Genomic DNA, 14,657 nt, shown 5'->3' on the forward strand with positions numbered 1-14,657 from the left:
GGGGTCTGCAAAAGATTACATTATTTTTAAGTCAACTGCTCAAATATTGTAAACATTCTAACCAAAGCTAAAAGGACCAGAGTGATGAAAATTTTTTATATATATATTCATGTATGTATAACTAAAAAAAAAAAAATGTGTTGTGTCCGATGCTGCAGTGTTAAACAATTACCAGCACACACCGATGAAGAAAAGAAATTCCTCACAGTGTTGACATACCTGGAACAAATCAGTAATTACAGTATGCTAATTGTGTTGTACTAAACTACTCTGCAAACTTTTTAAACAGAAAAATCACTGCATAAAAATCTGTTTGCTACTTCACTCTGCTTTTATATATCTGTATTACCACTTAGTGAGCTATTTAGGGTGCAATTATACAACAGTTTGATGTTTTATTGTGAAATGAATTCGTCCAAGGCAATTATAGCAAGATTAATGTGACTTCTGTTAAGATTTTACATAAAGATTTTTCAGTTACTGGTTTTGAAGATATTAATTTGCATCATTTTACTTTTACATACAATGCCCTTATTATAAAACAAATATTTTGTTTACTTCCTGTGACTCTGTACTTTAATGGAAGAGACTCAGTGAAGCCTCACAGTTTTCCACAGAGATACCTTTGAACCCTCTACGATGGGCCAATTTACACCTATTCTAAGAAATCAATTACTGCTTTTAACTGCATACAATAAATCCTGCGAGGCAGATGGACAATGAGCAAGTTTTCTGTATGATTAAATCCCATGTGAGCCAGGCAGTCAGACCTAAGCTGATAAAAACAAAAATGTATTGGTATCCAAGGGTATTTAGCTGTTTGTAGAAAGACTTGCTTCATTCCTTGCCATGAGTAAGCGCTCACAGCTCGCTCTTTACGTCCAGGCTTTTATCCTGCTCTGGGTAGGTGAGCGTGCAGCACTGTCTCGGCAGCAACCTGCCCTGTGCACCTCCCTTACCTCCTGTTAACTAACACGATGGTCTGCACCGGGGGGAACTGGAAAGTAGGCACCTTCGGGATGATGTTCACGTACGGCTGTAGGGTACCAGCAGAGACGAAGTTATAACTGAACTCATTCATTATACTGGCAGTCAAATAATCTGGCTGGGTTATCATCAACCATCAGATGTCAATACTAAACTCTCATGTCCTCAGCTGCGTTTGCAAGAAGGAATTCCACCTTTCTCCTCCGTGCCCAGCAGAAACCCTTGCTGTAAGGCAGTTCAAAAGCTACCATGTCAGTCTTCCACATGGTAACGAGAAGCAGTCGCTTGACTGAAGTGCCAAGGTTCCTCCCAAGGAGGTACTTTCTCAATGCCCCAGCTCTACGTAGAAACCCACTCTCATCTTTATTAGCTTATAATTATGCCCAAGAAGAGTAAAGACAGATGTTCCAGCAATGGATTTAATCCTCTTCTCCATCCCAGCCCCTCATACCTATCTTCCAAGCGTTAAAGCACTGTTCCAGTGTCTCTCAAAGGAAACACACCCAGGCACCCAACTCTCTCCCCCACCAGCATCCCCAGTTTACACTGGTCCTGCAGTGCTGCCTTGGCTTGCAGACAGCAAAGCAGGAGGCCAGCAGACACAGCCTAGCACAGCACCATTCAATTTTACTTTGACTCTCTGTACTACACACTAATACGCAGCCAATCTCCCAAATGCCGTGGTTTATGTCTGCCATTTCCAAAACCATTTGTTGCCAGGTTCCAGGCGTAAGCAAAGCAATTCTGCAAACATTACATTTAGGGTAACAGGTATCATAAAACTCACCGAATGTCAAGCACTAGCAGTGAAGTCAACTTGAATTCCCTTAGGAGAGACAGCAAACGGCAGGCAAAGCCATCGCTCTACACAAGGACACGACCAGAGGCTGTTAATTTTTGGTTTATTTATTTAATTTTTTTTTAAAAAAAGTGACAGTCTTCCATTCTCAATTGCTTGGGGCTCTTCCAGGCAAGGAGGGTATTGTAATAATTGCATTACTCAGCAGTCTCCAATTTATTTTATGGAACAATAACCATGATGATTTGGTTTGAACTAATCGTATTTCAGTATGAGCACCAGCTGACGACAAGAGGTTGTTAGCTTGCTCTCCCCCCAAATATCTCTGATGCACACCCTCAGTTTCTACAGAGATTAAATGGCATTATAGGTGCTTCGCCACCTCTAGGCACAGCCCCACGCCAACGTTCAGGGCCTTTTAGAAATGCAAGTTTCTTCTACTGCTCTGGAGATCCTCATCCCACCCAAAGATCTCCTCCAGCCTCACTGATCTCCAGCCAGCTTTTCCTCCTCCCCACCCTCGTGTCAATGAAATGCAAGCCTAGCAGTACAAGTTCAATTTTTGAGTCATCATACTGGAACAGGTCTGAATTAATGCTTTCAGTTCCCCTCTCGTTAGTCGCTCTGCATTAGATCATCATTTAAATGCACACAACTAAAAATTACTCAATAAAGAATAAAATGGGTTAGCGTTTAGTCTCCAGCTGAAGTGTTCCTCTGCACAGAGCTCCCGTTTCCTATCAGATGGAAACATAATTAAAGCTGCTGTATCAATGTTTGGTTTTGTTTGCTTCTCCCCCCAAGCAGAAATTATTTGATTTTTCAGCGATAAGCCTAGCCTGCATGCAAATCTAAGCATCTCAGCTTATGTCCCATTACCCCCCCTTAGAAGAGAGTAGCCTATTGCTAACATGTAAAATCAGAAATATCCAGTGGCTTTAAACCAGAAATCTGCACTACACACTTATTTTTAATGTGTCTAAGTTTATTTTCATTGAAGTAGTACAGAAATTAAGTTGATTTAATTTTGTGATCTGCATAGCTATCAAAATCCATCTGTTCAGATCTATGAAATCTAAGCAGAAGCTGAATTTCATCTTTCTTATGAAATTTTCCATAAAAATTAAAAGTTCAGACGGGGATACAGTATTTCTCCTCCCCCCAAAAAAAGGAACAAGCAAGGCAACAACAAAAGTCAAAGGCAGTTGCACAGCAGCAGCTGCTCCCTCCCCATACCTTTCTCCACTGCAAAAAGACCCACATGCTAAAACCAGAGCTGGGCTTTGCTTTTTAAGCCCTCACGCTAGCAGGATGCTTAAAGATCATTTCAGAGTCGGCTGGAAATTCAGCATTTCACATCTTCTATAAAAACCTTTTGAGAGGTATCTAGGGAAAGGTAACAGAAGCTTTGATGGATATAATCAAGCCTCAGATGGGGCAAAACTTGCGCTGTAACACCATGCGGCTTGTGCACCTCTGGTGTAAGCACTGAAAAGCTACACCTGCTATCCTTCAACCACTCCTTTGTAACAAAAAAAATAACCCACACAAACAAAACCCACTCCATTTTTCTTTTTACTAATGAAAACATTAGTAAGTGAACTATTCTACCAGCTTAGCAACCAGAGATTAAAAAGAGTCCTAGATGCATTGTATTTAAATTATGTTTAAAGAGCCAACTTCTGGTGGGAGGGGGTGTAAGTAATGGAGTAAAACAAAGTGCAGTGTACAGAAAAATTTTGTTATTAAAATTGTGTATACTGTAAAACTGAATTTGCCTCTTTCTTCCTCCCTTTTCGAACAGAGGTGTGAAGAGCTCATTCACAATACGTAAAGACCAATCTACATTCACCGTCCAAAGTAGACGTCAGGTTTGGGTCAGTCCATTTGCCATAATTGTATTAAATATAGCACCTTCTGGTTTACTACAATAAATGAGCGGGTCTGCATGTGTTCTCCCCAAACAAGATGTCTCTTGACTAGCAAAAATTGTTTGTATAAGCAACATGAGCGAGTAAAAACCAAACCAAAGCCAAACTTTCGGCCCTTGAGACCAAACTCCTGTTGAGTACCTGCATCAGAAACAGCACAGGCAGCAGGATCTTCTGCAGGATGCTGGTGTGAGCCTTGGCACGACCCGGCGGAGGCTGCCGAGACCCGGCCCTAACCCTGGGTGCTCCCCTTGGGTGGCCTGGTAGACCACCATGACTACCTGTTGGTCGTAGTGCCAGCCAGAGGCATGGCTTTTCCAACAGGACCAACTTGCCAAGAATGTAGCAAGGACAAACAATCCATATCACTTAGAGATGTCAAACTAGCAAGTCGCCACTTCAGCTCTGAATTACAGCCATCTAGAAAGTGTCAGAAATACATTCCCTGTACAAGAAGCGTCCTTTGTATGGGCTACCACAATGAACGTAATGTTCAAAATCACAGTGCTTCAGTAGCATGAGAGAGATTTCTGATTTAGAAAAGTGACAAGTTCACAGACACAACCCAAAAGCCTTGATACAACAGCTGAACAAAAGAACAAGTTTCAGGATGTTCCAAGATGATTACATGCACTGAACTGCCAGCTAAAATCATTTCAGTCACTAAGCCTTAGCTGCATTTACTTTTTTGCAAAAGGCTTGGCTGGAACAAGTTCTTAAGGGTTTTAAATGTCAGTTGGCTAACTGCCTCTCAAATCCTTCTAATACATAAAAAAAAGCACGATAAATCTATTTTCTTAAACTCCTAAAGAAACTAATTTTCAGATAAAAAGCATCCCCCTCAAATGCAAAAGCAGTTGCTTTCACAAGCAAAGGTAAGATATGCAAGAGAAAAAACAGTATTCTGAATATACTGTGCAAAACCTTTAAATCCAATTAGTAACAAGGAAATGACAACATCCCTAGCAACTTACTTTTACATGTAGGCTGTGTTAAGACAACTGCAAAAAAATTGAGACCTAAGAATCTGACCGGAGAGGACTGCACAAATGAAGTGAAAATTGCAGCACATCTGGAAAAGCGCCAACTCCTCCTCCGGTGAGTGTACCGGCTAAGGGACAGGATTCAGTGCAAGTGTTCATCCACCATAAACCCTCACGTTAGTACTTACTGTCACCTGTTCTCAAGGAAAAAAGCTTAACAAAATCATTGTTACCTAATCAACAATTTCATTACCATGAAGATACTAGGAAAACAATTGTACGGTAATGAATTAACACTCTATCTGTCATATTTGACATGAGGAACCACATGCTCTGGAAGTTATTTTGGAAGAAATTCTTTACAATGAGGGTGGTTAAACACTGGCCCAGGTTGCCCACAGAGGCGGTGGATGCCCCATCCCTGGAAACATTCAAGGTCAGGTTGGACGGGGCGGGGGGTCAACCTGATAGAGCTGAAGATGTCCCTGCTCACTGCACAGGGGTTGGACTAGAGGACCCTTAAAGGTCCCTTCCAACCCAAAGTATTTTATGGTTCTATGAAACAACAAAAAAATGACTACAATTGCCTCATGAACAAACTTTCATGTTTATTTCTGTGGTGCACGACTAAAGAGGTTCAGCTACTAAGGGTATTCAGCAAATGCTTCTGGGCTGAGAGGTAACCAAAACAGTATTTTAGTTCTTTCTGCTGGTTTTAATCAATAAGGCCTAAGAAGTTTGACTTTTTCTTTTTTCTTACTCTGCTAAAAGGATGAGACCAAAGACTTAAATATACACAAAAATAATTTGAGACCTTCTGAACTGGCAGCATAAGAAACAGCAGCTAGGAGCTGAACAGTGACCAGAGGGGAATAGATCTTGAGTTAAATATAAGGTCGTCGCCCCAGTATGTAACACAAACACTTCTAATACACACACAAACAAAACTAAAACAGTATTCTCTACTAGCAGGGCATTTTAAGAAACTAATAAATCTTCCTTTTTAAAAAATATTTATTTTAAATGCTGTTCAAGTAACTTACCTCTTTCTTCTCCCAGCAGGCTCTACTTCTTGTATGTTGAATACTCAAGCTAACTAGACATAGAGAAAGTGCTGGGTTTTTTCCCCACCAATCTCTACCCCTAAAGAGCATGCAGTGCATCCATTGTTTTATATAGGTGCATTATGCTTTATACCAGTTTAAAAAAGCAGCCTTATTTCATGAAAAGTCTTGAAGTAAGTGGAAAAGGTTCATCCATCAAGAAGGTTCTTAAATAATGAATGGGTCATAATTCTTTACAGTCAAAAGCAATTAATTTTCTGTATTATAATCAGGAGAATAAATCTGAAAAATCCATTCTAACGGCTCTGAACCTGAAGGTAGTGTTGCAGTTGAATTTTTAATCTTAAAATATAGGAGCAACGAGGACTTCTGCTGTTTAAACATACAATCTTCTACCAAACAGAACAGCTTTACTGCATATTGAATAGGTAGAACGGGTTTTGCAAGACCTCATGAGATTAAACACAGCACTAGATACAGCAAATGCATTTTAAGTAGAAAGGTCCTTCCAAGATACTTCTCAACTGTATAGTTACAAAAATTTTTGAAATATCTTTTATGAAGTGTACAAAACACTGCAGAAGAGCTTATTGCAAAAAGTAGCTTTATTTATATGTTTGCAAAGAGCTAAAAATACTAAGAACATGAACGTGGAATCCAGCTCAACCCTACAGCAAGTATTCTCATTAGGATGCATTTGCTCTCTTCCCTTTAACTAACTCCTAAATAATCCATCACGTATCCAGAACCTCTGCCTCAAAACCCATGTGCTGTTAGCTGGGACTATCAATTTCTGCCCTCAAACGCTTCAACCCTGATACCACCTTAAGTTTTTAATCTTTCAGAGAAGAAAAAAACCCTGCAAAATTAATGGAGCTCTTAATAAAGCTAATAAGGACACAATCTGCTAGCAGTGCGAACACGGGAAAGGGGACAGGGACACAGACTACAAGTGAGTTTCCATCTCTGTAAGGGCACCACACAACAGTTAACAACGGGAAAACACACACGCATTCCCCTGCACTGCAGACACTTTCAGAAGCTTTGTTAACAATCTCTGCTTTGATTAAGTCAAATTTTAGCTTCCCAAGCCGCCTTACCTGACCCAAGAAGGGAGTCACACAGTGAACATCCTCAGCACGCACCCATCAAAGGATGCGAGCCAGGAACAAACTACCAAGTTGGGAAAACCACACAGTGGGCCATTCTGCAAGCCCCCAGGTCTAACTGTATACCTCTCATTTAAAGAGCAAGAGAGATTAAAGCATCATCTATGATGTCCTCAGGATAAGACAACATGCTTCAGTAAAGATGTGGAACTACTTATTGATCGAGTCTAGCCCTGAAGCGCGCTGTCCCAAAATGAACAGCAACATCTGTTGTACCAAGGTCTACAGAGACTTCAGATTAACTCCACGCTTGAAATTCTGGTTGAATAATTTAAAGGTTAAGGAATTACTCTTCAATCTTTCCAGATAGTCCTGAAGATGGAAATAGCTGTGTCACTGCTTTCAGGTAGGACAGACACCTAGCACCCAGGGGAACAGACGACCACTACAAAGCAGACCTAGAGCACAGGCGGTCAAGTTTGGTAACTCCTAATGACAGCTGGAAGCCCTATAGGTATCAAGTGTATATCTTTAGGGTTCAAGCCTTCAAGAATTTAACAGCCACAGGGCGGGCAGGCAGGCAAAGCCATCTCTAGTTTATATTCGTCTCTATGCATGACCAATTTAGCTCTGGGACATCTACTGGCACTAGGGCAGCTGCGGAACTTGGAAATAAGAGAGCTTTGACAACATTACAGATGCCTTTTGCCTGCAATTAGCATCCAGTGCTAAGACACCAGAAACTTCAAAAAAAAGGCTAAGGTTAGACACCTGACTAGGCTGAACTACAGAAAAAAAAAATACAGTAAGCTTTGGTAAGTACTAGATCTCTAACATGACACTATGCTCCCAGGCAAAACAAAAACAAGAGGTACCGTGGACAAGTTACTATCGTCTATGGTAAGAGCTAACTTTTAGGAGATGTCTGTACAACCTTTACTGAAACTACAAAGTAGCATGCTCAGTATCCCATGTGTAGTGAGCTTTTGCTAGGTGTTACTCTCTGCCTGCGAGTGGAGAGCAAGTCTGTAGGTCTCGCTATTGCCTATTTAGGCAAGCTAAAATATGTCAGTCCTTTGGATGAGGGACATCTGCTACCCATAGTTAAAATAATTAAACGCCCGCATACTCCACCATGTAACATAATGTAACAATGAAATCAGAACTAAGGCATTTCAGATATTTACAGACCCCACATGCAACTTCAATATACCTTCAGTGCTAGCAACTGCTGAACAAGCTGCAATGCCTCTTCCACTCCAAGTTTCGGATTTACTAGTGATGTAGGTATTTGTTGACAAATCTGAAACTTGGAGAAAATCACCACTTTGTTCCCAGTCTGAGAAGTGTTTACGGAATGAACCCAAAGCTCTTTCTCCCACGCTGCAGAGACGTACCCTTACCAGCAGGGACGGGGACTGCAAACACTGCTCGACACACAGCGAGGTCCTTGTGTAAAAAGCACTTGCACAAAACCAGTAACGTTACACGCAGACCTGGAACGTGAAAGTGCTCAGCACCCTCTAACACAGCTCAAGACTACTCCAGGACTTGCCCGTGACTAACAGCTGTCTGACAGCACGCCGTAAAACAGGGCAGACAAATGGAAGTACTAACAAAGTGGAGAACGACTGCAGTGCACCACGCAGATAAATTTCAGGAATATTACCCCTTCATATCTACAGCTGTCCATGGACAACAATTAACTTGACAAAGCATGCCAGTGAGAGTGTCCAGAGACATATGAAAAAATTTTATACTACATTCAAATGAGCTGATGCTCCTAGACTGCAGACTGCTTTCTTCTTAGTGGGCACTCGATCATCTGAATATGCCACAGTAAAGCTGCATCATCAAGACAGAAACTTTCTGACACCTACTTTTACTGTCCATTACTATTCAAAAATAGTAATTTTCATCAGGCAAATTAGCAAGCAATCAGCTTTAAAAAACAGTTTCAATTGTTTACGCAAACCTAGCTACATCGCAGCACATTCCGTTTGTTGCAACTCCTCTGACTTCAACCTGTGCTGACCATCAGACACCCACTGGGAACTATGAAAATACAAGGAAACCACTCCAAAAAGGTGAGGTTTATGTAAATAACAAAACAACCTAACCAACTCACTCCTCTAAAACATTAGTTATGCACAGACATGCAATGACTAAAAAAAATACGAGATATAACACAGTAAATCCACCTGAAACAACAACAACAAGAAATATACGCAACCAGTGATCCTGGGGTACTAACTGAAAGCAGTATTTAAAAAAAAAAAAAAATCAAAAGTAGATCTCCAAAAACCCCACTAATGGGGAAGTTCACTTATGGAAGGTAGAAAAACTTCTAAAAATTCAGTTTCAAGAAGGGTTTGGGCCTCTGCAGACAGGATTCTCTGCACAGAGACAGGTTCAAGGATACAAATACTATCTTACTACCAGACTTCTCTGTTATTATGTTAACCAATTACTTAATGTTACCTTTATGTATATAAAAGCACACCAGCTCTGACCATATCATCTTACCCTAACCTATGGCTGTTAAAGTTGTGCCCCTATTACTTTACAAGTGCCTTTTTATGAGCTTTTTACCCCTTACCACCTGCAGGTCATCTGCCTTGCACTTTGGGTATTTCCTGGTGTCTAAACCTCCACCTAGTCCAAGTATTGCTCAGTTCCCATAAACCGATTTAAATAGGTAAACTATGCTAAAAGTATTACTAACTTTTATCCTGGGTTTGTTTCATGGGTTTGGTTTTGTTTGGTTGGGTTTTTTAAATAATTAGTATATACTGTTTCCTACATCTGCTTATGCAAAAGAAATGTTTTAAACTGCTGACAGGATTAGGACTAAATGACAAGTCCACATACTTGACGCAGATTGCTCACAGATACAAGGTGAAAAATATGATAAAGAACATGAACAGGTTTCAGTGATCTGAGCCAGAAAAAAACCCACACCCATCATTCTGAGTAGAAAAGAGCACCACTTTGTGGTTATTAAAACAGCTTCTACCAAGGTCATTACACAGCCTCATTTCTATTTTGACAAGTGGTTCGGTTATTTCTTTTTTATGTAATGCAGTTATAATCAGGAAAGGCCTCTTTTACCAGTATGTTTATCAAAAGCATTCCACTGCCTTTGAAACAGATATTTCAAGTTAGTAGCATATTTCCAGTCTCTTCATTAATATAAAAAACCCCCTCCAAAAGTCTTACTTCCTCATACAACAGCTATAATTTGCAACTTCATTCCTGCAGAGTCTGTTCCCTAACAAAAAAGGAAAATGAGGAGAATACACAAGTGACTACTCTTCCAAATTTCATAACATCTTTTAACTTTAATGGCAGCTGACCAAAATCTTCAGGACTGCTCCAGGCTAAAGCCCATGCCTAATCCCTGTAACTCGCTCTGGAATTCCCACCGAAGGGCAATGCTGGGAGCAGCGGAAAATGCTGGGTCTGGTTAGCAGGCACTGAGGCTGGTTTGTAAGGATCTTAAGGACAATCAAATCTCGACCATATGAAGCGATAAATTTCATCCCTAACCCATGCAGGAACCCAGTTACTAATTAACTTGTATATACATCCATATATCCACACATCCCTTGTGCCCCAGCTGCAGGGGTAACGAACAATTCCATCTTCACAAGCAACAGTAACTGAGCAAGTCCTCTTTTAAGCAATGGTGAAAGCAAACCCTTAAAATTACTGTCTAGTGCTACCAATGTATTATTTCTTGAGGGGGGAAAAATGGTATTGCAACAGCACAAGGTAATCTTTTTTACTATTATTTTCACCTGTGATGTGGGGGAAGAGGGGAAGGGATAAAGAGAGATGTCTGTCTTGTCTGCAAAACAAGAGATTCTTAAAACATTTTGTACCACTTGTGTACCACTACCAGGTAATGGAGCTACCGGTGTTCTCTTAAGGCTTATTCTTATATCCAAAGAAGTTAAACAGTTTCATGATTTAGAGCACGCAGGTTCTGGACCTCTGCAACACATTTCCACCACTGAGGCAAAAATATCTATTCATACAGATAAGCAATGGTAGGAAAGCACCAGGGTGCCAAGAAAATCATCCTGCAACAACATACATCTTTTCCTTAAGAGCCCAAAAGAAAACTGAAATTGGCAATAATACATCATATGCTAAAACTGAGTTTCCACTGAACTGAGTTCTCCTAGTTTCCATTAAATCACAATGCTGGGGCAAAGTTAGGACTCTACAAGCCAGACCTGGACACAGCACTAATAAAGCAAACATACCTGAAATCTTTTGCAGAATAAGAGGTTTATGTTTCTTGTTACCTTGAGTATATTTTCTAGTTGAGCTCCAAGAGCCAGACTGAAGGGCTCTAACTTACAGCTGGTTAAGTTTGCCAGGTCCCCACCCACCCTTCAAGCAGCATACCTCCTCCCCAGAGACCTCCATGAGATGGCAGTTCATGCCTAATCAATGCATGGGAGGTAGAAGTGTTGAGGCTCTACTTTACACAACGCCAGATATAAAGAGGTTATTTTGCAGTGGGTCTGGCATCCTACTCCTTCAAGAGTTTGCAAGCTTGTATTTTTCTTCTCTTCCCTCCCAGCCGCGAGCAGGCAGTGTATGTGCCGGAGCTGGGGCTCAGGACTCCAGCAACCCAGGCCCAGGCTGCTCTGCTGCAGCCGGTTGCACCTCCACAGCGCAAGGGCTGAGCAAGCAGGCACCTCCTCCGGGGCCATCCTGGACCACAGCCCCAAGCCCCGGCTCCCACCCAACCCAGTGGAGCGCAGAAGAAAACATGTGATGGAAAAGCGGTGAAACAGTGAGTGGCCTCCACAGTCTTACAACATGGGTCTATACAGAGCCTAGAGATGTATCAGAATTGCCGACAAAAGCTCTATTTTAAACCTACAGTGTTTCTTCATGCAGCATGCAGGTGAAAATGATGCTGGATCACCCCGATTGCTGTGCAACCAGGTGAGGCCTAATCCAGGCTGCTCGTGAATGACAACTGAGGAGCTCAAGGAGGGCAGCACAATATTTTGTCAATACTTACAGCTGTTTCCTCACAAGCTATTTTGTTGAATGCCGACTAGTTAAGCTTGGCTACAGGTCAATTCATCTCACTTTCAGTATGGCTGGGTAGATGGGAGTAGCAGGATGGATGGGGGAATGTCTCAGAATACCAAATCAGAGGGACAAAACACACGAGACAGCTGCTGGGGCTGGTGAGTAATCCACCACTGCAGAGCTGCCTTTATAGGCTTGAGTTTTCATTTTGATGTTAATTAGTAACCTTATCTAAAGAATATCTCAAGTTTCTCCTTTGCAAGTTACATGAACTAATAGATATATCCAGAAATATGAAAAGCAGGCTGAAGTTTACACCCGCAGTAATTGTAAGAGCCTTGAAATATTTTCATTTTTGTCAGATTTTACATGCATGTGAAAGGCTTTAGAAATAGAACAACTAAAATTGGAACAACATAGACCCCTGCAAAACTCAAATTAAAAAGAGTGAGCCAAGACAGCATATGCCCTTTCCAAGAGGAAGAGAATGCATTATAAATCTGGGAATAAAGCCACCTAACTCCTGGCAAGACAGCTCAGAGAAACAGATAATAAAACAATCCTACCAATACAGTCATAAGACATTCAAAGTTGGAATTAATGTATTCTTTATTCATTATTAGAAATATAAATAGCTTTAGTTTGTGACAGATTAAGTATTTCCTGTAGGAAGGATTCAACAGCCTTAACTTGCAATATAGCAACAAAAAAAAAAATCTAGATACGAAGTTGCCTTCGACAGGAAGCAAAAGGCGTTAAAAACTGGAAATAGCATCAAAACCTGACTGTCGAGGGACTAGCTACCCAGCACCTCTAGCCTTACCAACACCAAAAAGCAGAAGTATCTCCTCTCCATCCCACAGGTGCATCTCTGTAACTTCCCTTACCTCCATAGAAGACAAAATTGCTTGAACCAAGAACACCCTCGCTGACCGCAAAGTTGACACCACTGGTTGCAGTTAAATAAAGCCAGCTACCTTCTTCGCATCACTTCCATTTACCCAAGGCAAGTGACTCACGGAGGAACCTTGATGGATTAAAACAACACTAAAAACGTGGCACACATAATGTCATCCTTTACAGAGACGCTATGAAGCCATTATTTACCAAGCTAACTAATTAGCCAGCCACCCTTGCAGATAATGAGAATGCATTAAAGTATTTAAAATTCCAGCACAAGCCTGACACTTACAAAGTGGCTGCCCTTCTTCAAAAGAAAACGAATGTCAAAGGAAATAAACCATTTTGGAACAGTCAGCACATCTGAGGTGGAGTGGGAAGGAAGCATCACCTACAGTAAGTGTTCAGAAAAAGGAAGCAAAGCAAAGCAGAGAGCTATGGGATGCAGAGGTATTTCACATTTTTGTTGTATCAGCCTCTACTTGTAAACGAATCATTAGATAGATGGCTTAAATTAGCATTAGATAGATGATAAAAAGCAGCAGCTATTCAAAACAAACAGAATTAACGTACAGAACTGTACAATCTGGCACAGAAAAACAGGGAAATTGAATGTACTTAAGCTGACAGTGATCTGAAAAACCTAGCTGGTTAAATTCAGTTTTACACCAAGAAATAAGCTTTAACTGAATATACACTTCATCGCAGTCTAGTACTGAAAGCACCCTTCCCTTTACATAGGCACTGCTCCAGAAGTCGGTAATATAACCAAAGTCATAAAGCAAGTCTACAAAATGCATAAAATAAATTAATCCATCTACTGGAAATGATACTGGGAATACTCCCAGGAGATATGAGTTCCCTGTGTACTTGATACAGTCCTGCTCTTTCAAAAAGCCTTCCTAAACTCCAGCTGAGAGTACCCATGATATTTTTCGTACGTGTGAGGTGGGGGGGTGAGATGTTTCCACAGCACTACAGAACTGATTGAGGACAGAAACTTAGAGGAAGTTTGGAGATTCCAGCACCTGTCACCAAAAAGTCAGTATTACATTCCCTGTGAATAAGTCTTCACGATAGTATATGGGGCAGTATCACGACATGAAGATTTGCTGCTTAATTACCACTTTTTTCTCTACACACATATTCCTCATAGGATCTCCTCATTGATTTTAGTTGCAGTTCCCATAGTGGAGTCCCACAGTATCTGCATATACAGGAGCAGCCTTTTGGGGTGAGAAAAGCTGTGTACAACAACAGAAGTGGGAGATGAGCAGGAGACCACCATACCCAGACGAGCCTGGGCAGCAATCTTACCCACAACTACAAGACAACCAAGCATGCTTCAAACCAGCTCTTGCAACACAAGAACACAAACTTTTAAGTTTGTGAAGACCCTGCCTTCCTCAATTAAAAGATCCTGAAGGAAGAAATGCAACCATCTTGTAGGCCATTAGCTCCAAAGGGGTCAACTGCTCAGGTGCAAGACAGAGGGGTTTTCAACTTGTTTTCTTTTTTAAAGACTTCAGTTACTTCTCCATTAACTTCTTGTTTTCAGCTTTTTTCAGTCCAGTGACCTCTAGAATTGGGATTCTTTGACTCTTGGAGAGGTGCCCAAAAACTCATTCTGCCTCTAAGGAAATTCACAATTTGGCATTTAAGGGGAACAGTATCAAATGATATAGCTGCAGTCTTATTTTGTACTTGACATCAGAGCTCTCATGTCACCTTCTTCCCCCAAAATGACTCAATAAAAACAGTCCTCAAAGGAGAGGTTCAAAGGCATAGCAGGGAAGAGCAAGCAAACAGCACATCACAAGTTTTTC

The 14,657-nt window shown here is 41.0% G+C and overlaps 1 protein-coding gene across 1 annotated transcript in view; it reads right to left on the reverse strand.

Moving 5' to 3' along the window:
* Positions 1-959: 959 nt before the first annotated feature.
* The window catches only part of LOC104169109 (catenin alpha-1-like), a gene marked incomplete at its 3' end in the record, with an annotated part of 40,396 nt that continues 26,698 nt past the window's right edge, over positions 960-14,657 (reverse strand). The window contains exon 7 of the mRNA XM_009709924.1: positions 960-1,036. Within this exon, the coding sequence (XP_009708226.1) occupies positions 960-1,036 (77 nt within the window). The remainder of the gene's footprint in view (positions 1,037-14,657) is intronic.

Source organism: Cariama cristata, unplaced genomic scaffold, assembly GCF_000690535.1.
Source record: "Cariama cristata isolate BGI_N322 unplaced genomic scaffold, ASM69053v1 scaffold21451, whole genome shotgun sequence".
In the NCBI taxonomy this organism is placed as follows: domain Eukaryota; kingdom Metazoa; phylum Chordata; class Aves; order Cariamiformes; family Cariamidae; genus Cariama; species Cariama cristata.